Genomic DNA, 27,930 nt, shown 5'->3' on the forward strand with positions numbered 1-27,930 from the left:
ATATATATATATATATATATATATATATATATATATATATATATATAATTACTAGTAGTACAACTATTGTCATTACTACTAGTACTAGTATACATTTTATGTTTATTGTATATTTTAATCTATATTTATTATTGTTGTTTCTACATTGTTGTTATTATTATGCTTTGGAAAAATGTATTTCAAAATATGCCATGCCAATAAAGTATTCTGAATTTTTTTGAGTGAGAGAAAGAAAGAACTGTTTCAGTGTGCATCATCTGCAACAGAACATTGTTTTCAAATAACAGAACTGAAATATTAAAGTCTGAAACAGTGTCACATGTGTCTGCCCACATCCCCAGAGAAGTACAGGAAGTAAGTGGTATGAGATGATAAACGTCTATGTTCGAGACAGGGTGAAAGTGATAGCAAGCAGGAGTGAGAGATAAAACACGGCAGATCGAATGAGAGGTCGCACCTAAATTAAATGAGTATGAGAGAAATAGCAAGATCGAGAAAGAGTGAAGAAAGAGAGATAGCGAGAGAGTGAGAAAGAGAGAGAGAGGAGACAGAGAGGAGAGGAGAGAGAGAGAGAGAGAGAGAGAGAGAGAGTGAGAAAGAGAGAGAGAGAGAGACCCACACTAACTGTACACACTCACTCCTGACTGGAAGACCATGTGTGCTGGATGATCTGATGTCAGTATTCATCGCGGGTTTCCCTCGAGATCCAAACAGCCGGAACACACAGCTACGACCCAGCCTGAAGGTAAGAGAACTACCTTAAACTGCTACATGTTCTTGCCCTCTGTGTGTGTGTGTTTGTGTACGCGCACATGTATGTGCATGTAGGAAGCTGGTGTGATCAGGGGAGACGGTTAAAATAGTTTTCTTGTGCAGTCATGCCTCCTGTGCGGTCTTCTGATTTTCCACCGACAAACTGAAGAATGTGAAATATTTGGGTTCTGCTGTGGAGTGGGGAGCCAGCGGGAAGGGGCGTATTGGGGGTATTGGGGGCCTGTGGGGTTGTGAACCAGGGTGGCATACAGGAGGGGCCACACGTGGATGGGGAATGGCTCTTCCTGAAACGTGTGGCCCTCACATGTGGCTCCAGACATGCCCCCATCAGCCTTTTCCAGGACACTGAGCTTCACGGCAGGCTCCCGGTTTAATAGCAGATTACAGCAGGGCACAGAATACTGGTATAGAGGTGGGACAAATCTGAAAGTTTTTCTTAAACCATGGAGGGTGTTGTGTGCGCTAACATATATCTGGCTTCTCTGGTAAGTTCTCCTGTAGTGTCAGGTACAGCTCCCGGAAAGAATAAACAAACAAACATGCAAAACCAGAAAAAAAAATTTACTTGTTTTCTGTTTCTTTACCAAAATTTAAAATGAAACATTACTTTTTTTCTGTCTGAACTTAGGGCAGGGCATTGTGGGATGACTCAGTGGACTCATCTTTTCCATCGGCCATCTGCGCCTTAATTTAAACGGCTCTCACATGACAGAACAGAGATGAGAACAAAACTCCAGAGCAAGCTAAACTGAGCATCATAATTTCATGTTACAAACCAATGAAGAAACAAAGTTAGAAAGATTAAGCACAGAACGAATCAAACGTTATTCACCAGTTTGAGTGCTGGGTGAAATCTCGCCCTGATAAGAAACAGTTAACTGGAGGGTTTTCCCAGAAAGCACCAGTGCAGTGTTCACTTGAGTGAGAAGTTCTGTGAAAGTAAGCAGGGTGAGGGGGGAATGACTGTGAGGCCAAAAAAGTCACTTGAAAAATCTTGAGAACTAAGGCCAGAGGGTCTCGAACCTTTCCAAATATTTTGGAATTTCAAATGCTTCTTTGTGACCCTCCACTGAAAGGGACAAACAAACAGAGCATAGGCTCATTAGATGGTGTTCCGGGCCAACTTTCTCCACATCGGCCCTTCATCTTCATCTCTCCTCCCTCTGTCTTCTCCAAGGGAAGAGAGGAGGCTAGGAATTGGGACGCTATCCCATAATCCCCGAAGGCATCATTCATTATCAGACTAACATTATCATTGTCTTGCTGGGGGATAGTCAAATAGAGATTACTGAGATAATCAGAGCATGTAAGAATAAGGAAGTCCCCTGGTGGGCATGAGGGTGGGGTGAGGTGGGGGTGGGGAGTGCCCCAGGTGGGGTGAGGCATCCCATGAGTCACAGATTCTGGATGTTTACACATACTGGCCTGTCACAGAGAATGGGGTGCATTTCATAGGACCTGTTTACATGGTGTCTGCTCTGTAAACATGTGACCAGCAGAGAACTGTGATAGCTGTTGGACCTCCACACAGCATCACAGGGATGTTGGTGATGTAAGTATGCACACCAGACAAATCAAAATGGATAAGATTCTCTTCTGTACTTTTGCTCATGCTATTGGTGATTTAACTGAAATATTCAGGAAAAGCTTGTTGACTGCTGACACTTTTGCACAAGCTGTCTCAGTGTCATCTTTTCGCTTCCTATTTATGTGTTTTCCTTTTTAAAAACTTGTGAAGAATATGCACATCCAATGCAGTTTCACAGGACTGTATTTTGAGTATTTGACCTGCACAATCAGTTAAGTCAACACTATCAACCCATCCTTGGTGAGCTAACCCCAGCACTGTATAAAATACATTTTTCAGTGTGAATTATTTATCTCAGACGAACAAAATAAAAGCAATTAATAAAAAAAAACTGTGTTTTAAGTGAAATGTTTGCATTTGCCGAAAGCCTCGAAAGACAGGAAATTAAATTGATCAGCCCTAACAACGCAAAGGTCTACATATGCAAAAAAATATATACGTTCATATACTCTGGATAAAAGGGTCTGCTAAGAATTCTCTCTCTCTCTCTCTCTCTCTCTCTCTCTATATATATATATATATATATATATACTGTATAAGGTCAGTATTTAAACCATGAACCAAATTCAGTGGCTTTTAAAAAACATCTGGCAAAGCCAGTTAGAAAGTAAAAAAAAAAGAAATTATCAAAAAATGATAATAATAAATGTATAATTCACAACTGAATATGGAAAATATGGAACAAGCCACCTCTGTGAGTTGTATTCCAAGGCAGCATTTCTCAAACAAGTAACAGTCTGTGACATGGTAATGAGGAAGACGCCAGATTATTGTCTGGGCCATCAGCTACTGTAAACCTCCAGTAATAGGTACTGTGGCTAAGTAGCTAATGCCCATTGGAACTGTCAGTCCATAAAGCAGCTGCAAGGTGAAGGACAGTAACTAGGCAATGAGTCAAAAGTAACTGGGTGGCACTTAAGACAAAAAATAACCACATTTAGGAAGTTCAGAAATGTACTCACACTCAGAATTATCTGATACAAAGTGAAAGACCAAAAGGTGCGAAAAGCAATAATTTAGGCTTTAGTCTGATTTTCCATTCAGACACATGATTCTATCTATTTTCTTTTGCTTTTTTGATGGTCCAAGTGTGATTATCTTAAAGAAATCTGTTTAATTGCACGCTCCATTGCTGCAACATCCTTAAAATGCACGCATGTCCTCCAAACTGCCTCTTTTCTCTCTGCACTCTGCCAGCTGAGCCATGCTTCTATTACACCAGAGGCCAGTGCAACACTGTTGATCGACCCTCTCTGCTTGTGCGATGCTACGGCTAATTATACCATGGGGCTGCTGGACTCACAGCCACGGTCCCCATTGACTCGTTCAGGATTCATTCAGGTCATTGGCTGTTTTAGTTTCTCACTTCCCAGCTCTGTACTGTGGTCACTAAAGCATAGCCCTGCCTTACATGTCTATTGCCTATTGCAATACAAGCGGGCAAAGCTGCGATGTGTGCTATGGTGTTACTCTCCCTATCATCAAATTGACCAAGATATGAAAACGTTTCACACTTCTTGTGTTTTTGTCCCGAGCTCTACAGAACTCTACACAAATCTTAATTTATGCTCAGGATCTAAAAATATTTTGTTACTGTGTCTTTCAGATACCATCATCCTTCTATATATCATCTTTTCTGAACTTACAAGGAAAACATTACCTCAGATAACGTGAAGATGGAGAATAAAAAATGAAAATGCAGCGACGGCACTGTCATTAATTAAACAAATGACATCCCAGCATTCATAATAGCCATGTTGGAAAACAGGCCTGGCTGTCTTTATATGTAGCTAAAATGGCTGCAATAGGAGAGCTCATTTACTTTCAAAGAGGGGTGATTGTTGGGTTTCTTTTTGTGGGAGCTTCAGTGTCCAAGACAGCTCAGCTTGCTGATGTTTCACAAGTCACAGGCAATAGTGAGTGGTACAGTAGGACATATTCCAGGATCTGCAAGCAAGCCTGGGCAAAAAGCAGCCAGTTTAATCCAAAATGGTAGTGAGCCAACAACCTATGAATTGATATTGGGGCTTCATTGTGCATTTCTTCTTTGGCGTCAGTCTAGACGAAGATGAGGAAACACAACTCTGAGGTTCTATTCCTGCTGCTTGTGTACATTACACACAGGAAGTGTTCATGCATTTTCATATTCCATGCAATCATTTACAGGCTGTGGTAAATTTCTAGATGCTAAAAAACAAAAGTTCTTTCATCAGGAACGGCGGGTGATGGAAGGGAGTCAAGAGTCAATGAGAGTATGAATTACTGGTAACCAATCATACTTTTTAGCAGTTGTGTGTAGACCTTTTTGCAGTGATAGGCAGGCAATTGTGGGCCCACCCACTGAGGGTTCATGAGGCCATGTAGGGCCACTCTTGCACAAGCCAGGCACAGTGATATTGCAAAAGGACCAGCTTTGCAGCAGCAGAAGGCTCTACCACATGCAGTTACCCCATTTACAGTGCAAACTACTACTGTAAAAACAAGAAGGAACTGTCAAAGCAGGGCCTATGTTGAAACCCAGCATTACTTAAAACTGCCCAGTCACTGAACTGGACAGCTGAAATAAAGAATGCTGAAAATTCTTATGCTAATGGTAAAACCATTGGGCTCATCATGAGACTACATCCTTTAGATGGCATATCCAAGCCCCTACAGATTCAACACCCTCAGTTAGTGTTATTTAGAGCAGATCAGATGGACGCGGTGCAGGGAAATCAGCGATGCAATGCAAAAACTTATTTCCTGGAAAAATACATAAAAATTTGCAAAGGCACATGGCCAATGGTGAGCAGCCAATCAGAGCTGCAGTCAGGCCCCATGTGACAGTGCTGTAGGGGAAACAGTGATATGCTTCGGTACTCAATTCTTCAGTCACAAACAGCAAATATAGAGGGATGACAGAAAGCGCATGCACTTGCTACCTGAGAGAAATTAATTGAAGGGAACATTGTTCTTCTAGAGCTAGCATGGGTAGAGTGACGCCACAAAGCAGTATCTTTGAAGGCACATGGGGCAAACATTCCCTCTTCATTTAACATAGCATTTTCATCATAACAAGACATGTTTTCTCTTGGGTCTGAACAGGAGAGGAATAATAAAACGTAATAAATCAACAGACACTGCACATTCACATGGTTCTGATTTGACAGAGATCTATTTCTGAAAGCTCTCAGCCCTGACTAACTGCCATGCTTTATTTTAATAAATGGTGTGTTCACCGCTGCGCACACTTCCTGTGCACGATTCACCCCGACCTGCGTTTCTGGTAAACTAGTCACATCTGCCCTTGGTCACACTGATAACAAAATAGCTAATAACTGTCAGATTGTGCTTTTCAAAAATTCATACTAAGTTTACATGAATCACTGGTCATTAGTTCATAACACAGTGAAAACTACAAACTGTAAAAATGATACGGTATTGTTCAGATCACCTGAGTGACCAATTTTAGTGAGCTATACTAAGAATACTGACAGAAGAAGAAAGGAATTGATTGTAAAATGAAGAATAACTCCACTATGATGCATATATAAGTATTATTTGATATATAACCATAACTTATTATATAACTTATTTGACGTTGACCCGATAATCTATTTTGACAGTCCAAACTGTTGTACCTATAAAAGTGGTTATATTACATATTTGGCATTCCCAATTTGTGTGCTGTCTATATGAGGTTAATGCTGCTTTTATAATAATTTGGTATGTAATCATTGTAGCTGTGTACTGTTTATCTGGCCTGTTAAATAAGCACAACAAAAAAATTTTTAAAGAATGGAAAGAATTGATAAAGTAGTAAATGAATAAATAAATGGATGACAAATATATAACAAAAATGCAGACTAATCTACCTTTAATGCACTAAAAACGAAATGCCTCCAGCTTTAATAATGTTTGTTTTAAACAGGGGTCTGATGACCTCAGCAGTCCATGGGGAAGTCCCTTGCAAAAAACTTTTTAAAATTCCCTCCAAGGATAATTTTTTTTTACATTGCATAGATTATATATTTTAGACTTAAAATATCCCTTTTTTGGTTTGCAAATTAGTAACGCTGTGATAAAGATATTAACAAAATATATGATATATTATATATTAAATATTGACATGCCTTAAACAGATCCCTGATATGATGGCATCAATTTAGACATGCTCCCACATGCCAGCTTGTAAGATTAGTGGTGCATGGCGTTGGGTAAAGGACAAAAGGTAGACATTTTAGGGGTGCCCTGCTTTCGAATGCGGCCCCAGCATCAGACTGCCTGCTGAGCAACAGCTTGCCGTCTGAAGTCATGCTTTAATCATGTCACGCCATGTCATGTTATGGTCCTGCTACTCCTGAATATTTTCTTAAAATGCCATCATTGCTCATCCATAGAAATGAAATCCACCCCTACTTCAGTACTGTATATGACTATAACATTTATCTAAAATATCACAAGTGATAAGCAAGCATTCACATCAGTATACAGATTTTGCACAAGCTCGGGTTTTTGAAGCAGTCGTTTCAATTCTCACTGTCTACTTGCTTTGTTTATGCCAAAAAAAAAGGCTCAGACTCTCAAGGTGTTACAAAAGACTGCATCGGTCACAAACTAACTCCGCATGGCTGAGATGAGATGGCAGCCGAAGCAGGGTGTGAAAAGTTACCCACACACAACAGGACTGTGTGTGCGCGCACACGGGCGTGTGTCTGTGGGCGCGTGTGAAAAGTGGGTGTTCGTGTGAGTGTGAGGCAATTGTTGTTTCAACAAGGAGGTCTGAGGTCAGAAAAGGAGAAGGTATCAGGTAGGGCAAAGGCTGCCAGAATACCTGCGTGACAACCTGACATGACAACTATTTCCAACAGCAAAAACAAAGGCCATTTCTACAGAAACAAACGTTCTTCCTCTCCGGTAGTAAAGCATTATTCTTATGAAGCCCTGCAGCATTACTGAGGTGTAACAGCTGCAACCTTCAGGAAAAAAAAAAAAAAACACCAACCACACCTGCAGTGAACAAAACAGTTACATCTCTCACTTTCTCACATGAATTTCCTTTATCAGACAATACATTTGAGACCGACAGTGAAAACAACACTCATAAAAAAATATATTTTTGCAAACCAAAAGCAGATTGTGCCGTTGGTCTCTATGGGTCCAGCATAGGCTTAGTTCCTGTGAGTCAATAGTAATAATATGGTCAAAATAAGAAGTTGATAATTTTTTTCCCACTAGATAATGTAGTTGCACTCAAGTGTTTTTTCTTCTGCTAATGTCTCCCCATTTGCCAATTTGTTAAGTTATGTTATTTGGACAAGATTTTAATATTTTGTGGGTGAATTAGGGACAGTTTGCATCACTGCTGAGTTACTGGACCTCACCAGTTTAGCGGATGACCCAGAATCAGCTGATCTTTATGTACACATGTGTCCCCCCTTTCCCCTATTGCGTCTCTGACACCAATTTGTACATAGTGAGACCTGAAATCTACACTTCCGTGGTTTCACAAGGCTTTTCACCAAGCCCATGGAAAGTCAATGGGTGACATCACAGTGATTTGGTCCATATGTTTTATGCAGTTTATGTAAATAGCACTTTATAATATGTCCTTGGTAACACATTTTTCCTTGTTTCTAACCTTTGTTCTGAGCTGAAAGATTAATGCCCCATCATGTTTCAAGTTGGGTAGGGTTGACAAACCTACTCATGGCATGGCAGTTCTAATCAATAAATCAATCAATTAAATGAATGAATGATTGGAAGACTCGATCAATCTGATCCATTAATAAATACACGTGTACAATATACTTACAGTATACAACACTCAAAATACTGTATACAGTTGAAAGCATATTAATGCAAATTAGAGTTTTTACTCTGGAGATAAAAAATGACATTTTGACATTTAAACCAGGGAAAAAATGTCAAAACTCTATGTAACATTCAAAGCATTAGCATTTTTTGGTTTTGCATTTGTGTCCAAAAGAGGATGTTTTGTGCACTGTGTCTGGTGCTCTTTAAAGAGCACTCCCAGAATGGAGAATGACAAATGAGATTATAAAACCATAATGTAGGATCCAATGACTTGCCTTCCTGCTGTGGTCCGACTGACACTAATAGTCTTTTTTTATTCTGGCTTTCCAGGATTCTATGCACTGATACAGGACCCAAGTCCTTACACTGCTCCCAGAGTCTGAGCCTCCCTGTATGTGAAACGACCTTGGAAATCATGAAGGTTAGCCTGGACACACATGGCAAAGCCCCACAGAAGGCAAGGCGGAGGCTAACAGATGGCCCCTGGAAGCTAACAGGATTCCCGCTCTGAGTCATGTCACAGGGTTCTGCTCGGAGACAGCTCTTTTAAAAGGACACCCCAAAGTCACAGGATTCCCCCCCCGAGAGCGCCCCTGAGTGAGGGGAACGCGTCTCTAAGACCCGGGGCGGCGCGGTGGAAAATGGACAACTTAAACAACTCCTGTCAAAACAACACAGACCTGCAGAAGTACCAGCACTACATCTACGCCGTCTTCTACTCAGTGATCCTGCTGCCGGGCCTCATCGGCAACGTGCTGGCCCTCTGGGTGTTCCACGCATACGTAAAGGAGACAAAGAAGGCCGTCATCTTCATGATCAACCTGGCCACGGCCGACCTGCTGCAGGTGCTCTCACTGCCCCTCCGGATCTATTACTACCTGAACAACTCCTGGCCATTCGGCCACTTCCTGTGCATGTTCTGCTTCTACCTGAAGTACGTGAACATGTACGCCAGCATCTACTTCCTGGCCTGCATCAGCGTGCGCCGCGGCATGCTGATTGTCTACCCGCTGCGCTACACCTCGTTCGAGCGGCGCCTGGACCGCGGGCTGTGCGCGGCTGGCTGGCTGGTGGTCTGCCTCGGCTGCCTGCCCTTCCCCCTGCTGCGGCACAAGTCCGAGGAAAACCTAGAGAAGAAAATCTGCTTCTCGGAGCTGGCCATGACGCCGGTGAGCACCTGGGCCGGGGTCACCCTCATCGGCCTGGCCGAGCTGCTGGGCTTTGTCATCCCGCTGACCCTGGTCCTCACCTGCTCCTGGCGGACGGCGGCCAGCCTGAAGCAGAAGGCCGACGTGCTGCAGGACAGCCGCGAGAAGCGCAAGGCCCTGAGGATGGTGCTGAGCTGCGCCGGGGTCTTCCTCTTGTGCTTCGCCCCCTATCACATAACCTTCCCGCTGGACTTCCTCGCCAAGATCAAAGCGGTCAGCTGTGCCTCCCAAGACTTAATCCTCCGCTGCCATCCTGTCACTCTGTGTCTGGCCAGCCTCAACTCCTGCCTGGACCCTGTCATGTACTACTTCACCACGGATGAGTTCAAGAGGCGGCTCTCCCGGCAAGAGCTCCCTGAGAGCTTGCAGCTGCACCGCAAGTTCTCCTGCACGATACGTGAGGAGAAGTCAACACAACAAGAGTTTAAGGATTCTGAGGCTGCAATCTCTTAGGACCCTTAACCTCTTAGTGTTTTGAAGAGGCATGATACCACACCCCCATGTTCTGATGGAGAGGGTATGACCTCACTACCTATGGGAGGGGTCTGAACACAATGGATATATGGGATAGGTATTGTATTATGCCATGGCTCAAGAATTCTGAGGGACATGAATGATGGCTCCCTCTACTGAGGGGGTAGGGGTGGAAGACTTTGTACACACCCCCAGAAGACTGGGGCAGAAGACTACAGCGATGGCTGTCCAGAACGGATTACTGTGAAGCTGAAATGTAAACACAAGGTCTACTTGTCAAAAGTTGTATATATACATTTGCAGGATGTATTAGGTTATTTAAATACAGCGTAAACAAACAAGAAATGCACTTGTAACGAAGGATGAAAGGCAGCTAAATTATTGAAGAAATTTTTGTCTATGTTCTCTCCCATGTTATCTTCCATGTCTCTCCCATTATCAATGATATGAGTTGCACATTTCATGGTGCTGTGAAATTCATGGTGCCCTGACTATGTATAAAAAGGCATGTCCTTTCTACATGGTGAAACCAATGAAATACCATTTAATAAAGACTGAGAACCTGCACTTTAACCCCACCTGAATGGTTTGATTACAAATCTAAAATTGTGGAGCAAAGATCCAAATAATAATAAATAAATAGCAACTATGTGTTTGTCCCAAACATTATGGAGCTCACTCCTACTGAATCCAAATACAGGGGCTGGGCGTACTGGGAGAGAGAGTAATGTTACTCGCTAGCAAGCTAGCCACTAAAGAAAGAAAATCTAGTTTCATGTGTTCAATTCAGTTTATTTTACTGCTAAAGTTCTAATAAAAAGAAAATACCACTTCATTGGGGCAATGGGTTGAGTGTAACTATGATTTGAATAACTATGATTTATACAGTTGACTCATAGCAAGTTATTTCATAATCAATCCAGCAAGAACACGTTTTTTTAATAAAATATCGGTGGCGTGAGAGAATGGGGGAGAGGAGACGAAGTTTGGAGATACATCTGATGTTGGCAAAGTTTCTCCGAACTGCAAAGGAGAAGTTCAGAGATGTGTTCCCCACCTTGTCCAGGGTTTTTCCTGCATTGAATGTCTTAGACAGCCATCTAAGTGTTCTTCAAGCTGTCTAAGCAAGGAGAGATCGGACAAAAACAACTAGAAATGTTTTGTGAATGTATTTGGTCATGAATGATACTGTATTTTAAGTTTTGACTTTAGTTTTGCTTTCAGGTTTCATGCAACCTCAGATGTGCGAAATTAACTAGTAGAATCCACTTAATTGATTAAAAGGATGAGACAGAGTGCCAAGGACCGTGCACGGCAAAAAACATTATTTAGAGCTAGGAAAACCTTGTCATTCAAGAATACTAGATCCCTGTCAAAAAAGGGCCAGTGAGAGCACAGAATAGCAAGTAAGTCCACTACACTAGCTAACTCGCAAGCTAGCACTGTTTACATTTTGATCAGCAGCTACCCCAAATCTCTCTCTGACATGAGTTTGTTCAACGCTTGCTTTGACTATGCATCTCCAAATTCAAACGAACCGCCCATTGTAGTTCTTCAAAACTGATGAAGGGTAGAGGTGTATGTCATTATGACGTATACCTCTACCAAAATTTGTACCTTTCACTGCCTATGACTATGTACAGAGATTGCTCTGGCCAGACACATAGTGAGACTTAATCGGTTATTCCAAAAGTTATTTTACAATGGAATTTCCCTTTAATCAGATATAATTAAAAACAATAACTCATGAAACCCATCATCATCCACAACAGAAATTGCATTAACACATAAAATCTTCTGAAACCCATTTGAATTGCCCTCAAATTATAATATACATATTTTAACTGAAGGGGCTCATCAAAGACCATCCCCTTAAACACTAGCACTGGTGGCATTGGATTAATCACTAGTCACTACTTATCACTACTTGGATTTTATTAATATTTATAATGCAGACCCACAATTTGTTTTGACCCCCTGCCCAAACCCCCGCCCCCCCCCACCCCCCCCAACCGCCCCACCCCCAGAGAAAAAAACTGTAACGAAAGAGAGAGCGAAAGAGAGAGAGCAAGCTCCTCTGAATGGAAAGTAAGGTGGGATGAAAATGTGCTTCACCACACGTGTGTGCATATGTGTGTGTGTGTGTGTGGGTGCTCGCAGGCTTGCATTAAAGCGTGTGTGAACTCAGCCTCACCATCTCTTCAAAGAGCATAAAATCATTTTGCAGCATGTGAAACCTGTCAAAGGAAAGCAAGCAACGGCCTGGTGTTTCAAGGTCATAAGCATTTATGGTAAAAATCGCTCATCCACTCCTCTTTACTCCAACAGTTCACATTAGCAGAGTAATGTTTGTTTTATACTTAGTTTCCTCTGATTAAACAGCATTTTTTATGTTTTGTTGTAAATTTTCTTCAGTCTGCTATTCAGAGTAGCACACCACAGACGAATGTAAAAAGGACAAAAATAACAGCAAATGTCATCATAAGATATTCACTGTGAAGACAGCTCATGCATTTCCGTTCATTTTGCCACATTTTAAATTAGCTATTTCAGAGAAGATATAAATCGAGAGAGAGAGAGAAAGAGAGAGAGAGAGAAATAAATGATGTAGAATTAAACAATGATTTGGGAACAGCCCAAATTAAAAGCAACAGATTCATTTTATGAATAAGGGATACATTTTGAGGAGTGGGGGCAAAAATTGAGCGAGGCCAGGTTAAGGAGGAGGATGTGGGATAAGACAATAGGTGACACACTTTTCACACCCACAGCCATTTTGCACCCGTTTGCATGCGTAGGTACAAGATTCATCCTTACTGGCACAGCAGCACCACATCAGCAGAAACCCATATTTGCAGGGCAAAGGAACATGTTCTGCTCCACACCATTTGTTTAATTAGAAAATCATCTACTGGAAATAGGGGGGGCGGGGGGGGTGGGGGGTGGGAGAGTGGGGGGGGCGTGAGAGGGTCACAGCCTTTTGTTCCGACAAGCCTGACATACGTTCCACTCCGAGCTTCCCCCACCCGTTCACATCCGGACGCTTGGACAGATCTGCCAGCCTCGGTGCCGTGAAGTTGGAGTCATACCCAGAGCCTCCCAGCGTGACGCCTGTTAGCCGGGCCGTTTCTGGCCGGGCTTCAGAGGAAACCGTCTGATCTGGAGGAGTTAGTGCCCTGCCACCCAGAGAAGCTGCTTTAATGCAAACCCCTGCTGGCAAAATGCAGGAATGACTCTCCTGACCCCTCCCCTCGAATCTCTCTCAGATTCCCCAGTTACAGAGCCCATGGTTCCTGTTCTTACAGAACGAGGAATAATTTAGAAGATGCGTGGGGTATGAGGTTGAGTTCCTGAGTAAGGGGAAGTATGTGAGAACTATAATACTTTTTTAAATTTTTTTTTACTTAGTCCAATTCAAGAACTGTACTCTGGTGCCCCCTACTGGTTCTTAAGTTGCACAACAAAATTAAAGAAGTCACATGTATATACTCAACTGCGGTGCAAGTTTTTCTCCCACGTACCCACTTATCTCTGGCATTAGACACTTAAAAATCGAAGAGAAAATCTGAACGTGCAACAGATTCCTGTGTGTGCAAAAGTGTAGCAGGGCGAAATGCTAGGTGTGAAAGGCAACATTCGCAAGCGGAAATTTGCACTGAGTTCATGACCCAGTACGCAAGAAAGAGAAAATGTCAATAGTGAGCATAAAACTATACTAATAACGCTTATTTCCAGTAAGTACAACCGTAGTTTTCTGCGGTGGCTTAAACAAAATCTGATAAAATATGGAGTGGTTTTCAGATTGTGTCATCACAGGTTCATGTGAACAGAACAAAAATAGTTTTTACGTGGTGTTCAGAATTTGATTAGTTTTGGTGGTTAAAGCAGAAACCTAAATATAGTGTATGTGCACATTCAGTGCTTTCTGTTCCTGTTCAGCAATAAAAACAAGCCAGGTTTATGTAAAGAAATGCATCTTTATTCGACAACATACAGTTACAAAGTGAATTCAATCAAATGCTTTCACCATTTATTTTCCTCAACTTTCAAGACATTCCAGCAACTTCCATCCCTTCGTTGCCACTACAGGGGTAACAGTTAAAGAATTAAAACAAAATAGTAAATTAAAAAAAAAAACAAAACAAAAAAAAACATCCCTGCAGACTCCAGCCATGATTGTCCTTCCTTCAACAGTAGTCAATGCAACCAGATGCCACATTTTAATCATTTTCCATGAATTTAATTAGAAGTACATTTCACAACGAACAAAAATTAAACATATAATGCCCCTTAGGTTAACACAAGGGAGCTACAACACAGCTAGAGCAAAAAAGATAAACTCGAGGAGAGCGATGGAATCAAGGATATCTACAGTAGTACTACCGAGGTTCACATGCCCAAATGGTAACACAGCACGCACGGGTTTCTCTCCGGAACACGGCAGGCAATATGACAGGAATATCAAGATGGCCGGAAATGCTCTGCTAATGGCTTCGGACTGGAAAACGTCTATTTAAGCCCGCTGTCTTGTAAAAGTATTTGGTTCCCCAGTTTTGGCCCTTTCACCATCACATGACCATCAATTTTATGATCATCATTGTGTGGTGAGAAATGCCCTGTGACGAAGGTCAAAAATACACTGTGCCCGTTTATTATCCACACCCCTGATACAGATGAGCGAAGAAGGGCTGTGTCAATATTTTTACTTCCAGGAAGCTGAAACCTAGCCGTAATTGGATCAATCAATGGTCAGAAAAATTCCTCCAAATCAACCAACAAACGGTAAACAAACCACAATGTGACTATTTTGCGATTAACATCTCACACTGTACACTTGAACCCCGATGAACAACGTGTGGTTTGAATTGAGGGCAGTATGCAAGTGCAGACTGAAGGATCTTGTAAGATTCTGGAAGGTGGAAGGGTCAAAGATTCATCCCTAGGTTCATAAATCTTAAAAACACCAGAGGACATCTCAGTGCCTTTACCCTTGAAAAGGTAGGGTGCACAAAGAGCTGAAAATAACGGTGAGTCTATTTGTCACATTTTGTGCACTGCAAGCAGCCCACTCAGTATATTGCTATCTATTTTGAAAAACTCCCACAGAGGGAACTGCTGGATTGAGTAGGTAACTGAACAGTGGCAGACACACACAGGCACAATCACGCAAATACACACAGGCACAATCACGCAAATACACACAGGCACAATCACGCAAATACACACATGCACGCGCACACACGCACACGCACACGCACTCACACACACACAAACGCGCATACGCACACATACGCACAGACACTCTGCACCTGTGAACTGATGAACGAATGACATACTTCCAGTAAAACCTTGTCAACCCTTATCAGCAGTGGTTTGCTCTTCTCTACGTCAGCAGGCTCAGGAAACACATCCGTCAGATAAGGACCTAAAGTCATCCTGAATATATTTTGAAATCTTGACCGTTATTTAGACTGTTCACAGCCGTCAGAAGTATACTGCTTTTAAGGCTGTATGTAAAACGTTCTTATGCTGAATGGCTATAGCGCCAGGTGGCTGGTTTACAGAAGTCGTTGCGGATCACAACTGAAAGGAACAATCCTAAAAGGCGCGGGCGATCTGAAAGGTGGGGTTAGAGATGTTCCCTTAGGATTTTGAGAGGAGGGATGGAAACATTTGGGAATTTGTAATGTACCGAGGGGGGGAAAAAGAAAAAAGTGGATAGATTGTGGGCACACAACGGTCCACAAAAGAGGAGGGAAAACAGCTATCGTTTCAGTTATTTCCAATTTCACCCCTTCCCTTACACAGCGGAACCGCATACCTACTGTTTTCCTGATTGGATCTGTAATGTGGACGGCTTAAAACACATTCACTAATGAGTTATGGAATACTGCAACACAAACCCTTATGCACACCTACATTATTAAAACTGGACCTTTCTTATTAAGAAGGGCCCATTTCCAGTAAAGGGGGGGGGGGGGGGGGGGGGGGGAGTGACGATCCAACGCACCGACGACAAGGTTAGTGGGCCACTGTCGGCCCATATAAAGGAGCCCTACGCTGGCTCGGAGTAGAAATAAATCAACAACATTACAAGGAGACCTACTCTTCAGTGGGTACAAAGCAGGAGAAGAACAAAAACAAACTGCTGTTTATATTCAACAAATAATGACTGCTTCCAACGCAGCGGGGGGTGGGAGGCGACCCTGCCCCCTCCCACTGGCGCCATGGGAGACAACCACCCACCCACCCCCCCCCTCATCCGCCACCTCTCAAGCCCGGCAGATCTTGGTCTCCGTCACATACGTGTTCTCAAAGTGGCGAATGCTGAAGCAGTCCTCCACAGAGCGCTTCTGGATACCTGTTGGTCGGCCACAAGCATAAATCACATCATCAGATTATGACAGAACTGCAAAAATGTCATTCTTAATCTTTGCATTTCAAATACAGAGAAGACCAGATTAATCTCCACACAAACACGCAGCCACGGCTTAAAAATAAAGGGAGATTAAGATTAGGAATTTACAGGTCGCTTTTCGTTTCGGTCTCGCTGCACTTGCCCACAAACCAGGACCCTGCATCACAAAGCAGGATTACTGAGTTAACTGGATAACTGCGCCCCAAACCTGGAACATGGACTGAAGTAAAAAAAGAGCTGCCCCAGTTTTCACTCGGCACAGTTATCCAGCTAACGCAGTAACCCTGTGGAAAAACCTGCCTGCACAGCTCAGTGTGAGTTTATCAGACATTACTCTGTATGCGAGGCAAATTGGGCATCTGTGAGCATGCTCAGTGTGAGCTTATCTACCATTAATCTGTATGTGAGGCAAATTGGGCATGTGTGAGCATGCTCAGTGTGAGTTTATCTACCATTAATCTGTATGTGAGGCATATTGGGCATGTGTGAGCATGCTCAGTGTGAGTTTATCTACCATTAATCTGTATGTGAGGCATATTGGGCATGTGTGAGCATGTTCAGTGTGAGTTTATCTACCATTAATCTGGATGTGAGGCATATTGGGCATGTGTGAGCATGCTCAGTGTGAGCTTATCTACCAATAATCTGTATGTGAGGCATATTGGGCATGTGTGAGGATGCTCAGTATGAGTTTATCTACCATTAATCTATGAGTCAAGTGTGAGTTTATCTACCACTAATCTGCAAGTCAGTTTGGGAATGTGTGAGCATGCTCAGTGTCAGTTATCTACTATTAATCTGTAAGTGAGGCAGTTTGGGCATGTGTGAGCATGCTCAGTGTGAGCTTATCTACCAATAATCTGTATGTGAGACATATTGGGCATGTGTGAGCATGCTCAGTGTGAGCTTATCTACCATTAATCAGTACGCGAGAGAGCTTGGGCATGCGTGAGCACGCTCAGTGTGGTTACCCATGATCTCACTGCGGCGCTGCATCCGATAGGTGTCCTTGCCACGGCACAGGTGGGAGATGTAGTAGCCCAGGTCAGCCATGTTATCAATGCGCTCCTTTACCACCAGGTCCTCATGCACCAAGTAGGTCCTGTAGGAGCCAGACTGACAAGGACAAAAGATTGTTAACAACTCAGACTGCCCAGTAACCTCCTGACCACACAGGACACAAGAGGGGGTGGCGCTTGACCCAAAATGGGGCTTCCCATGTCCTTCCTCGAAACCATACGCTCCACAGGAGGTGAAACACACCTTCAATGTCAAAGGTTGATTTGCGATCAAACAGATGTGTTTATGAAGTTCCAGGTGTGTCTGCTGCTTTGCAGATGACGGTATGGGGAGGGGCGGGCGGGGAAGGATGTCCGACACTCACCATCAGCTGCTGGAACAGGTCCAGCAGGTCCTGGGGGGGCATGACCACTGAGGTGTTGAGAGGAATCACAAAGCATGTCCCCAGCCTCAGGTCCAGGTACGCGGTCATCTTCTGCTCAAACAAAAGGACACGTTCAGACCCGGTGCTAAGGACCACTCGCCAATCGTGAAGAATACAAGGATGAAAAAAGGGTTACCCTCTTAACTGAACTATGGTACCAGGCACGACAGAGCATTCTAGTAGCTCAAAACAGACAAGATGACATTCGATGGCTAGCTACTTGCACTTGCAAACTGATCTTCACAGGCTTCAACTGCTCAAGTATTCCTTGTCAAGCCTGGTGACATCAATCAACAAACAGTAATCCTTTTCTCAACATACACAGTCAGCTCACCTCCTTGCTACATTACAGTACAGTACATGAAGTACAGAGACCTATGATATGGAGTGAGCAAATAAGCGCTTCTCTGACACGGCGCTCTTATCTTCGGCTATGGCCCACGGTAAAAGCCCACGGAGCTGCGTGGCGACCGCGGCGGGAGGCGGCGAGCTCCTCACCCGCTTGAAGTCGTGCAGGATGTAGGCGGGGTCCCCCTTGCCGAAGCGGGGCACGGGCACGTTGATGATGGCCACGTTGTCCTGCACCTCCACCTCCTCGTCGATGCGGGGCAGGTAGTAGGGCTCGCGGGTGTCCATGTCCACGGGCGCGGCGTCGCTGTCCATGTCGGTGAAGTGCATGGCTCCATGGTACAGCTTCTGAACGGGACACACACGGCTCGTCCGGTCACCGGGACACGCAGGACTAGCACGTATACGCGCGCGTGCACACGCAACCCCTTCACATGCAAACACAGCAGGGCTGACACCTTGTGAGGGATTTGAATTTTACAGCTAAATGCTTTGCGTATTCCAATAAATATACTAAATAGAAATAAAGGAAATGACAAGTCAAGGCCATCCGGGCTGTCAGCCTGGCTCATTTCCATATAATTATGACATGAATCTATCAGTGTATCCTGACCGGTCGTTAGGAACCCCAGTCTTTACAAGTTACTCCATGTGTATATGAAAGTGAAGACCGAGACAGAATGCAAAAAATTACAATCAGCACACAACCTACCAAAAATAAAAATTAAAACACTACCTCTAGAATATTACTAACCGCTCATAATTTTACTGGAAAGTTTTTTCCACAGAAAATTTTCTACAGTCAAACCACTGGCAAATTACATGTAAATTCCCAGCCGACCTTACTGTCTACCGGACTTCAAGGGACATTCCACCCGTTGTTTTTAGTGCCAGGTCATTGGTTCCTGACTGCTCAATAGAAACTACTATGCTGAAAGGGTCCACTAGAGGGACTGTAAAAAGGACTGGCGAGTCCAACTAAACTTTTAGCCAGAACAAGCTAGTTTTAGCCACACCGGTCAGTCGGATGGCTGTTCATTGAAACCCCTTACTGCACCGATACTTTGAGCATAGATCCCACTATCTGGAAGGCCGTGAAGCAATCAATTATGGTCATCTCTGACAAGACCCTCCCCTTCCCTCCATCCTCTCCCTCCGGCAGGGAGGACATGGCGGAACGCTCACCTTGGGAGTGAAGTACCTGTACACGCAGGCTCCGCCCACAATGAGGCCGGTGAGGATGAAGGCCAGCCCCAGCAGGGTGAGCAGGCAGCGCCCGGTGGAGTTCTCGCCGCTGTACACCGAGCCGGTCTCGGGATCCTGTCCGGAGAGCGAGGGGTTAAAACTTTGCCGCCACTTACAAGCCGTTAGACACCGGCGCCTTACCTTGCCCAGGGGGTCACCGCTGGAGTGGGGGCACTGCCGCACACCTGGGACTTACAGAAACCACACACCAGACCTGGGTCAAATACGTAATCTGGATTCAAATACTTTTCTACCCTATATTGATCTTGTCTGGTGTATTGGAACCAATGAAATACTCTCAAAAAGTGCAAACCCTGCCTTCTGGTCATTTTGGCAGGCTCAATTACACCAGGCAAGATCAATAGAGCACAGAAAAGTATTTCAATCCAAAACAAATGCATATTCGACCCAGGTCTGCCACACGCACACACACACACACACACACCTGCGCCTGCTCGGTCACGCCCCCCTCCAGGTGCCCCGATACGCATCTGAAACGGTCTCGTATGACATGCCTATATTTATCTTATCAAGAGAGCGTGCGGAAACGAAGCAGCCAAGGACACATCGCATCCACCGCACGTGCGCGGGTGCTAAATTAAGCAACGCACAGCTGCACATTCAAACAGCACCGAGCAGGACGCGGTTCTTGCATCTCGTATCAGCGATGGCAGGAGGAAAAAACTGCTAGCTTTGCACTGCACGGAAATGCTCACTGACAGCAGCCATGCAGCAGCAGCTTGCAAAAGTTGTTGCGCTGTGCTGAACACCCTTCGACCCCCCCCCCCCTTACAGCCTGGGAACCCATCAGAAACTCCTCTTCCCTGCAGCCTGAGCTTGGCATGTTGCAACTCTGATTTGAGTTAAACAACAATTCAATGGCCCTGTGTTGCTTCATCGCAATTTCAACATGATGACAATTTAACCTCTGCACAAACAACAAAATGTTTAGCAAGGAGTATAGCTCGAGACTGATGTTGCCAACAAGTGACATATGTTGTTTTGTTAAACAGACTTGAAGTTCTGGAGCAAACGCATATCTGCAAGTTATTTCAATAAATTTGTATGTGCTTTAGGCTAGTGACTTGATGTGGCTGGGATAATCATTTAAAAGGTAAGCTCAGGCGTATTTACAGGGCAACACTGAACGGGTAGATGTCAATATAAACATAATGAAAAAACAAAAATACAGTTTTCACATTCGCAAAAACAACCCCAAGAGCACATTAAATGTGCTGTTCACAAATGATAATGGGTCTTCTGTTAAAAGCCCCATCAAGAATGATTGACTTAGAGCCTGGAATTAACACATACACAGTGTGGTCATACAGAGAGGGTTTCTAAACTGCGCTTGAAAAACACGGTACTCCAGCAGTACTAACCTAAAGCTTAAGTTGGCCTAAATGTACTCACTATGCTCCAATGAATTAAACTATTTTCGTTAATACAATTGCAATACATTTTATAAACAAAAGTGACAACAATACTAGCTAAAAAAAGTGGCAATATTACTAGTAAATCTTTGTTCATCTACTTATTGAATCTGTTTGCTTGGTATTATGGATTACAATTCTTTCAGTCGATTATGCGCTTCCACTTGAAGGATGAACTGTGTTCCTTTCATTTTCACTTACAAAAAGCTAACATGCAATCGCTTACCCATCATTTTGTCAGTTGCCCGAATTAAACTGGGTGACAACAGAGTGAAATTAAATACCATACCTGTGTATTAAAGCGTGTATTCTCTGTTGAATATCTGTTTTATCTTGCCAATTAGCTTATGCACGAACACGACTACCTGCGTCACGGTGCTGCGCTGCGCTGCTGCGACCACAGCAGGTAGCTAGCAGGTCACTTCTACATTTTCAGAAAAAAACGGGGATAGCGGACTACCTAACTAATATATTTACTCCACGTCCAAAACAAATAACAAAATGTCCCAAAACACTTGATTCAGAAAAACAATTTTTGTAATACACGGCAGTGAAATTCGCTACGTTAGCAAGGCAGTTGGCCTTAACATTACTGCTTGCTTTAAAACCAACATAGCTATCCAGCTGCAAGCAAACTTACAAACATTCGCAACAAAGATAAAAGAACATCTACCACAAGGATTGTTCGACTACAATGATACAAAACAATCAATGGCAATATCTTCTTTCGGCAGCTAGCTGACGAGATGCAGTTGGCCTGTTTATAGATGGCGATGGTTACAAAACATTAGCAAGCCATAGCTCGTCGTGCTCATTGGTTCGCAGTTTTCTGGCCCAAACAAGGCCTTGATGTCCGATGGGTCAAGTTGCTTGCTAGCATGCACGATAGCAACACAGCAGCTAGCTTGTTAGCTAAATCACAATGAAACAAAAAGCTCACCTTCTCTGCGACAAGCACCTCGCCTTCCTTGCCAAGCGCCTTTTGCGCCAGGGCAGCGTTAAAGGCTATTTTCACCATTTTAATCAGGTACTAAGCGTTTGTTAGCTTTGTGTAAATGCGTCAATTTCTGTTTTCGGGGCTTTAAAGCTCAGTGACGCAGTTTGTTGCAGGCTCCACAGAACTGTACTGCTTTCGGAGACCAGAATTCCGTTTTCAATCACGTGACAACACGAGGATTCGCTCATACCATCGCTGCTTGTGGGTCTATTTTCATTTCAAAAAGTGCAGTGATAGTTGACTAACGCTGTTTGCACAGCATAACTTTTGGCATGAGGTGAAGAGAATGAAGGGTTCGTTAAGGAGAGAAATGTTAATTATCGGAGTGAATTATTATCATTACATAAATGAGCATAACAATGAATGTACAACAATCTAAATCGATTTACGAATTCGAACGATTAAGTAAAAACGATATAAAATCTATCTAGTAGGCCCTATGTATGCAAGATAACCTTGGAAACCGCAAAACCGCAATTTTGTATTTGTATGTCAAATGCAAAGTTAACATAATAGAGCGACGCAATGCGAAAAGCCATTTTTACATCACTAGTGACCCCCAAACCTGTACGTCAGACTTTGGACAGATTACAATACAATTTGATCTGGAAAAATAAACCCCATATATGTTTTTTTTTAAATAAGAAAAGTTATCAAGCAAAATCAAGGATGGAGGTCTGAAAATATTAGATTTTACTCAGTTGAATCAAATCATAAAAATGAGTTGGTTTAAAATATACGTGATCAACCCTCATAGCCTTTGGCATAATCTTCCAAACTTTTATTTATTTTTTAAAGTTTTATTTATTTATTTATTTTTCAAAAATCAGGCAGTCTTATTTCCTTCTTCAATGTCCCTTCACTTTGGGGATTGGGCAAGCTTCCTGTTAAACGAATGGCCTTTCATAAATAGGTCCTAACGTGTCGGTCACTCATATACAAACCCACATAGTTGTTTCATATGGAACAATCAATATATTATTTTCGGAAATAAATCTTAATTTTTTTCCCAAATAAATCTATATAGTTTTGGTTTGACAACTTCGTCCTACTCGTAATCCAGCTAGCCTATTGAATAATAAGAACACACTTCTCGCGTATGAAGAACTCTCTGAAAAATATAATTTGTATATCTCTTATCCAGAATATGATTTTATGAGGAAATCTATCCCAACAGGTGTTCTTGTGTTATTCAAATCTGGTCCAAATATAGCGAAGGACACACTGGATATTTCAATGCATGCAAAAATCAATGGTATTAGTGTCATTCAGAAAAAATTGAACAACAAGTATATTAGATATACTGAACAGAAATCATATTCCCATAGTTGTGTATCAATGGGCCTGTACTCATAATGTCTCTTGGCGTCAGGCATGGACTACCCCACATACTCCCAGATAAAGGTAAACAAGTGGCCTACAAGGTTATGCGTAAGTGTTACCATTGCAATTATTTATTTCAAAGTTTAAGCTGGATGTTGGGTGAAAAGTATGGTTTCTGTAATGTAGAGGAAGACATTTTTGAGCATCTTACTTTTAGTAAGATTTTCTGGAATTACATGATTTGTTTCCTTATAAATTGAATGCACCAGCTAATATTAATATATATTTTTTTTATCAAAAATTTATTTTATTTTTCATATATACACACTGATTGACAATATATTGTCAACTTATATATTTTATGGGGAAAGGTCATCATCCACAAAACAACATTTAAAGGCAAGAAACCTCTCTTTAAATTGTTTCTAGTGGAATATAAGCAATATACAGATTCTCTGGTGGGCTCTTATGATAAAAGATCAACCAAATGTCTTTGTTATATTGAAATTGATAGTGTCATGCTTTCTTTTTCACCCTATTGCGTGGACCTCTGACAGTTTTGTCTCGTTCCTTTTCTCTTTTTTCTTTTTAATATTGTTAATTGTCTATCTTCATACATATTCTATATATGTAAAGTGAATAATATTTTCAATAAAACTTAAAAATAACAAAGCAAAAAGCCCAGTTAAGGCCCTCTGGTGGATAAATAGTATAAGCACACCAGTCCCCTGAGCATTAAAGGGATAGTTTTGCCAAAAAAAGAAGAACAATGAGCAATGTCTGGCAATGACCAGCCAATGACAGCTCTCTGTAGCGACACATCTTTGGGCAGATTTGATTAAAGGGTCCCCAAGGCCTCATTTCAGAATGAATAGAAGGTTATGGATGATGAGGATTTAGGTTATGCTTTAAAATCTTTGTGAAATGCCAAAATGATTAAAAATGAATGCCATCATTTGTAAAAGTTTGTCATTTGGAGTCTGTAATGTTAAAACCACATCTCAATTCTTAAATGATCCCGGTTTCATTAGGAACTTGCTAACAAGCTAGTTTCGTAATCGGTCACACATGCTGTGCCATCAGTATCTGGGGAAATAACCTTTTTTTTTAAAAAGATGAGGCAAGTGAATAGACTGGCTGTGTGCAACATCCTCTAAAATGCTGTCAAGCCAGTTAGACCAGGCATACACCAGCACCATCAGTTTCCACAGAAATTGGGCAAAATGCCTGTACCAGTTCTGGCAATATAGATTTAAACCATCTGTCCAAATGAATGGAGGTTTTGGAACAACACAGATAGAGCCCTATTTAATATTTAATTTGGCATACTGATTAGTTAACTTAACAATCACTGTCAACTTCCACGGATTGCCCACAGCTCTGAGTTTCCACCGTTCTTTATTAAATTCCCACAGGAAAAATGTGGCTTCTTTTCATATGTTGCCGGCAGCCTGCTACCTCTCATTAAGTCAAGCGTGGAACACTATCCAAATGTATTCCGCCTTTTAGATCTGCTTGGCACTGCTTTTCAGCAGCAATTCTGTAAAATCAGAGTATGGAAACAGCAAGCTGGGAGTCACGGGAATCACAGAAACAATCTGCGGTGAAATTACACAGAACAAGATGAGGATTTTCCCCTCCTTAAACCTGATTGTGAACTCCCGCATTCCCAGAATCATGTAAGAGATACGCTTTTCCCGTTCACCAACCACTTCCTGGGAAGTGCTTGCCGAGTAACTTTTTACCTACATAAAAGCCTTAAATCCTTAAACATTGATCTGAAATTACACTGGGTTCAAGGTGGTCTTCTGGGTTCACTTTACCAATTCCAGAGGGTAAATAAACAATCAGAGTGCTGATGCTTTCGGGTCCAAAAATCCGGAGCTGTGCACCAGTTCCCTCTACTGTACATTCAAGATCTCATCTTTACACATAGGCTCTCCACGGGCTTTGACATTTCCTATGTTTAACAGGCAAATTGTTCCCCGTAATCACAACTGGCTTATAAATAAACAAGGCAGCTGATTTCTGCAACGAGAGTGAGCCTCCCCTTCCCTGCTTCCCACTTCAATCGTGGACAGGGTTAAGTGATCCTGATGGGTTGTATGTGAGCTCGTCTTATGACTTGTTTGAACTCTCTAATCCTGCTTGCACACACAAAGAGAGGAAGGATTAACATGCAGTTATAACTCGGCTAAAAAATTTTTTTTTTTAAATCACAGCTAAATTTAATCAAGGAGCACCTTATCAGTTCCTCTAAACAGGGCAGAGGAGAGGAATTCCCTTCTGTCAACAGAAATACTATGTCGTGGCTGGCGAGGCCTTTTCTGTTCATGCTCGAGGAAGCCTAAAATAACCTGTGGTTTTTGATGCTTGATTTAGTTTTCTGTTGGGTTAATTAACACCAGATTAAACCCTCTGCCACTACGGTTTATTACTCAAACTGACAAATGTGCTGTGTTTATTTGTTTTGTGTTCTTTTCCCCCCCTCCCTCTCTATTCTGCTTTAATTTAATGGGAATGACTGCACGCTGTAATGCTCCAACTCAATACACAAAGAGCTGCTGGCAGGCCGAGGGAGAGGCCTGGCCAAGCACTGGTTCAGAAAGCCATCCACTCAGCTCGCTGCGGGTTACTGACAGAGAAAAGGGGAAAACAGCATACTGTTATCATTACAAATCCTCTGCTGCTGTCTGTAGAGGTTCTGACATACAAAGGCGGCGAAGCCTTTTTCGTAAATGTGAGAAAATTCTCCAAAATGATGTCATCTTTGATGCGAGGCCCTGTCTCTGCCTGCTCACCCCATTTCAGCGCTGTCACGGGACCCCCGATCCGAGGACGGGGGAGGCCGCGGATGACAAATTAGGCTGTCCCGCCACATGCAACGGTCCAAAAAACTCCACTGCAGAAACGGCACGCACCGACCGCAGTGTTGCAGCTAACCAAATGCCCATGTGTTCCAAAAATTGCTCGCAACTTCAGAGCTACCACCACTTATTATGTGGACTAGCAATGAAAACCATGTGGACACAGCAAATATTTTTTGTTACTGTTCTTTGCACAGGAAAAAAAACAGTGAACCTCCACACAAAATGTGCAGTTGTTGGGTGCAATATTTGAAATAAGCTATATTTCAGTTTCCAAGAAAATGGGAAAATAATCAGTGAATGTCACTCAGAAAAGGCCAAAGAAACTTTGGGAATGAAAAATGGGGCCATACTAATGGTATCCATTTCAAAAGGTACTCAGGACCTCTTCACTGGCATCCTTTATACATAATCACACTTCAGCATCTGCCCAAAGTTGTCTTCCCAGTCATCATGATGATTCATAGGTACCTATGTGTGTGTGTGTCTGTGTGTGTGTATGTGTGTCAATGTATGTATGTGTGCATGTGTCTGTAATTGCCTTGGAAATTTGATAATTTCATCCTTAAGGAGAACTAAGGCAATGTCAGGAAAAGCTCCAGTTTCTCCAAACTGGAAAAAATGAATCTTGATTAAAGCACTCACCGACTCATCTCCACCTCCCTCTCCCATCCCAATCCCATGCCATCCTACCCCTCACCCCCTGCCCATCCTGCATCTCTCATTCTCTCATCCCAGCTCTGACTGGGCCAGTCCTCCTTGTTGGCATTACCTTCACTCAAGCTGTCGCAGGCAGGGCGTGTATCAGACGTTGTGGTGCAGATTTACTGTAATTTGGAGCAACTGGAGCGGTGATTAGTACTTCCCAGGGGCCCGCCACATCGGACTATCGGTGCCATCCATCACGGATAGGCGGGGCCCGTGACAGGGGTGCGAGCGGCTGTGGACTTGGAGTGATGATGCGTGGGCGTGGATTCTGTACATTCTGGCTCCCTCTGTGGCAATGCCCTCACCACGTGATTGACAGGCCTTCTAATTAAACCCTGTTCCACCTTCTGAACCCCCAAATCAAACCCAAGCCCTCAAATCTGCTGACTTATTTGCCAACATTTATCACGCTTTCAGCGAACAAGTTCTTCGTGCCATAATTGGCACGGATATTGAAATGGGATTTATGGTTTTCAACAGCACCAGTGGGAGTACAAAGAACATTGCTGTGAGACTGAATCTGGGGTGCAAAGCACAGAAGCTCAAATACTTTTAGAACAAGACTGTTTCAAAGTGCATTTATCCTACAAGAACACTATAAGGCCCTAAACAACTATGTAACCTACATAAAATATATGTCCCTGTGTATAGGGTTGGGTGTTTAATCTTTGCAAGATGTAGATGACAACTCATAAGATTCAAATAAGATTCAAATCAAGCACTAGACTCTTGTAGATTCAAGGGGCTCATTTTCTGTCCACAACTTTCTCATCACTGTATCTTGTCATTTTGATTGTTGATTTTGACTTTGAAACTTTGTGTTTTATGTCAGCACCACTTTACCCCCCCAGCCCCCCCGTCACTTCGAAACTTTGTGTTTTATGTCAGCACCCCTTCACCCCCCCCCCCCCCCCCCATTTGTAAAATACATTTCGATCTTATTTTCCTAGTAAAATAAAAGATGAATAAACATGAAGAAAGTTCCTTGGTATCACCTGTGACATCACACATCACTGGTTTGAATTATGATGAAAGGGAATTAGCCAAGATAACCAAATAAATGAGATGAACATCAGAGCTTGGATAATTCAGCTGAAGTTCACTCAAAGTTGATGTTTCATTTGACATACTTTTCTTTGTTCAATAATGTGGTAATTAAACAATGAATTCAGTGGGTTCACAGCAGTGGCTGTTGACAGGCTTTCATGCTCTAACAAGTCATGAGTTCACTCCCCCAAAGGCCACATCCTTGCCCTATACATCTCCATCTCTACACCTTACCCCTGCGGCAGCACAGCCCACAGCTA

The 27,930-nt window shown here is 42.8% G+C and overlaps 2 protein-coding genes across 3 annotated transcripts; one reads left to right on the top strand and one right to left on the bottom strand.

The window, feature by feature from the left end:
* The first annotated feature begins 353 nt into the window (after positions 1–353).
* On the top strand, positions 354–10,413 carry gpr174 (G protein-coupled receptor 174). The gene is made up of 2 exons (XM_064328334.1): positions 354–745; positions 8,489–10,413. The coding sequence occupies exon 2, from the start codon at positions 8,800–8,802 to the stop codon at positions 9,817–9,819; it is 1,020 nt and encodes a 339-aa protein (XP_064184404.1). The 5' UTR covers positions 354–745; positions 8,489–8,799; the 3' UTR covers positions 9,820–10,413.
* A 3,384-nt stretch (positions 10,414–13,797) lies between these two features.
* On the bottom strand, positions 13,798–21,879 carry LOC135251174 (integral membrane protein 2A-like). Of its 2 annotated transcripts, XR_010329094.1 has the most exons (7): positions 21,669–21,879; positions 19,236–19,370; positions 18,201–18,398; positions 17,643–17,753; positions 17,230–17,374; positions 14,666–16,201; positions 13,798–14,601 (listed from the first exon to the last, which is right to left on the bottom strand). XR_010329094.1 is itself a non-coding variant. In XM_064328335.1 (6 exons), the coding sequence occupies exons 1-6, from the start codon at positions 21,744–21,746 to the stop codon at positions 16,113–16,115; spliced, it is 756 nt and encodes a 251-aa protein (XP_064184405.1). In that variant the 5' UTR covers positions 21,747–21,879; the 3' UTR covers positions 13,798–16,112. The 2 variants fall into 2 exon arrangements, 1 of the variants encoding a protein (XP_064184405.1); XM_064328335.1 differs by having other exon boundaries at positions 13,798–16,201.
* Positions 21,880–27,930: the final 6,051 nt, after the last annotated feature.

Source organism: Anguilla rostrata, chromosome 3, assembly GCF_018555375.3.
Source record: "Anguilla rostrata isolate EN2019 chromosome 3, ASM1855537v3, whole genome shotgun sequence".
NCBI classification, from domain to species: domain Eukaryota; kingdom Metazoa; phylum Chordata; class Actinopteri; order Anguilliformes; family Anguillidae; genus Anguilla; species Anguilla rostrata.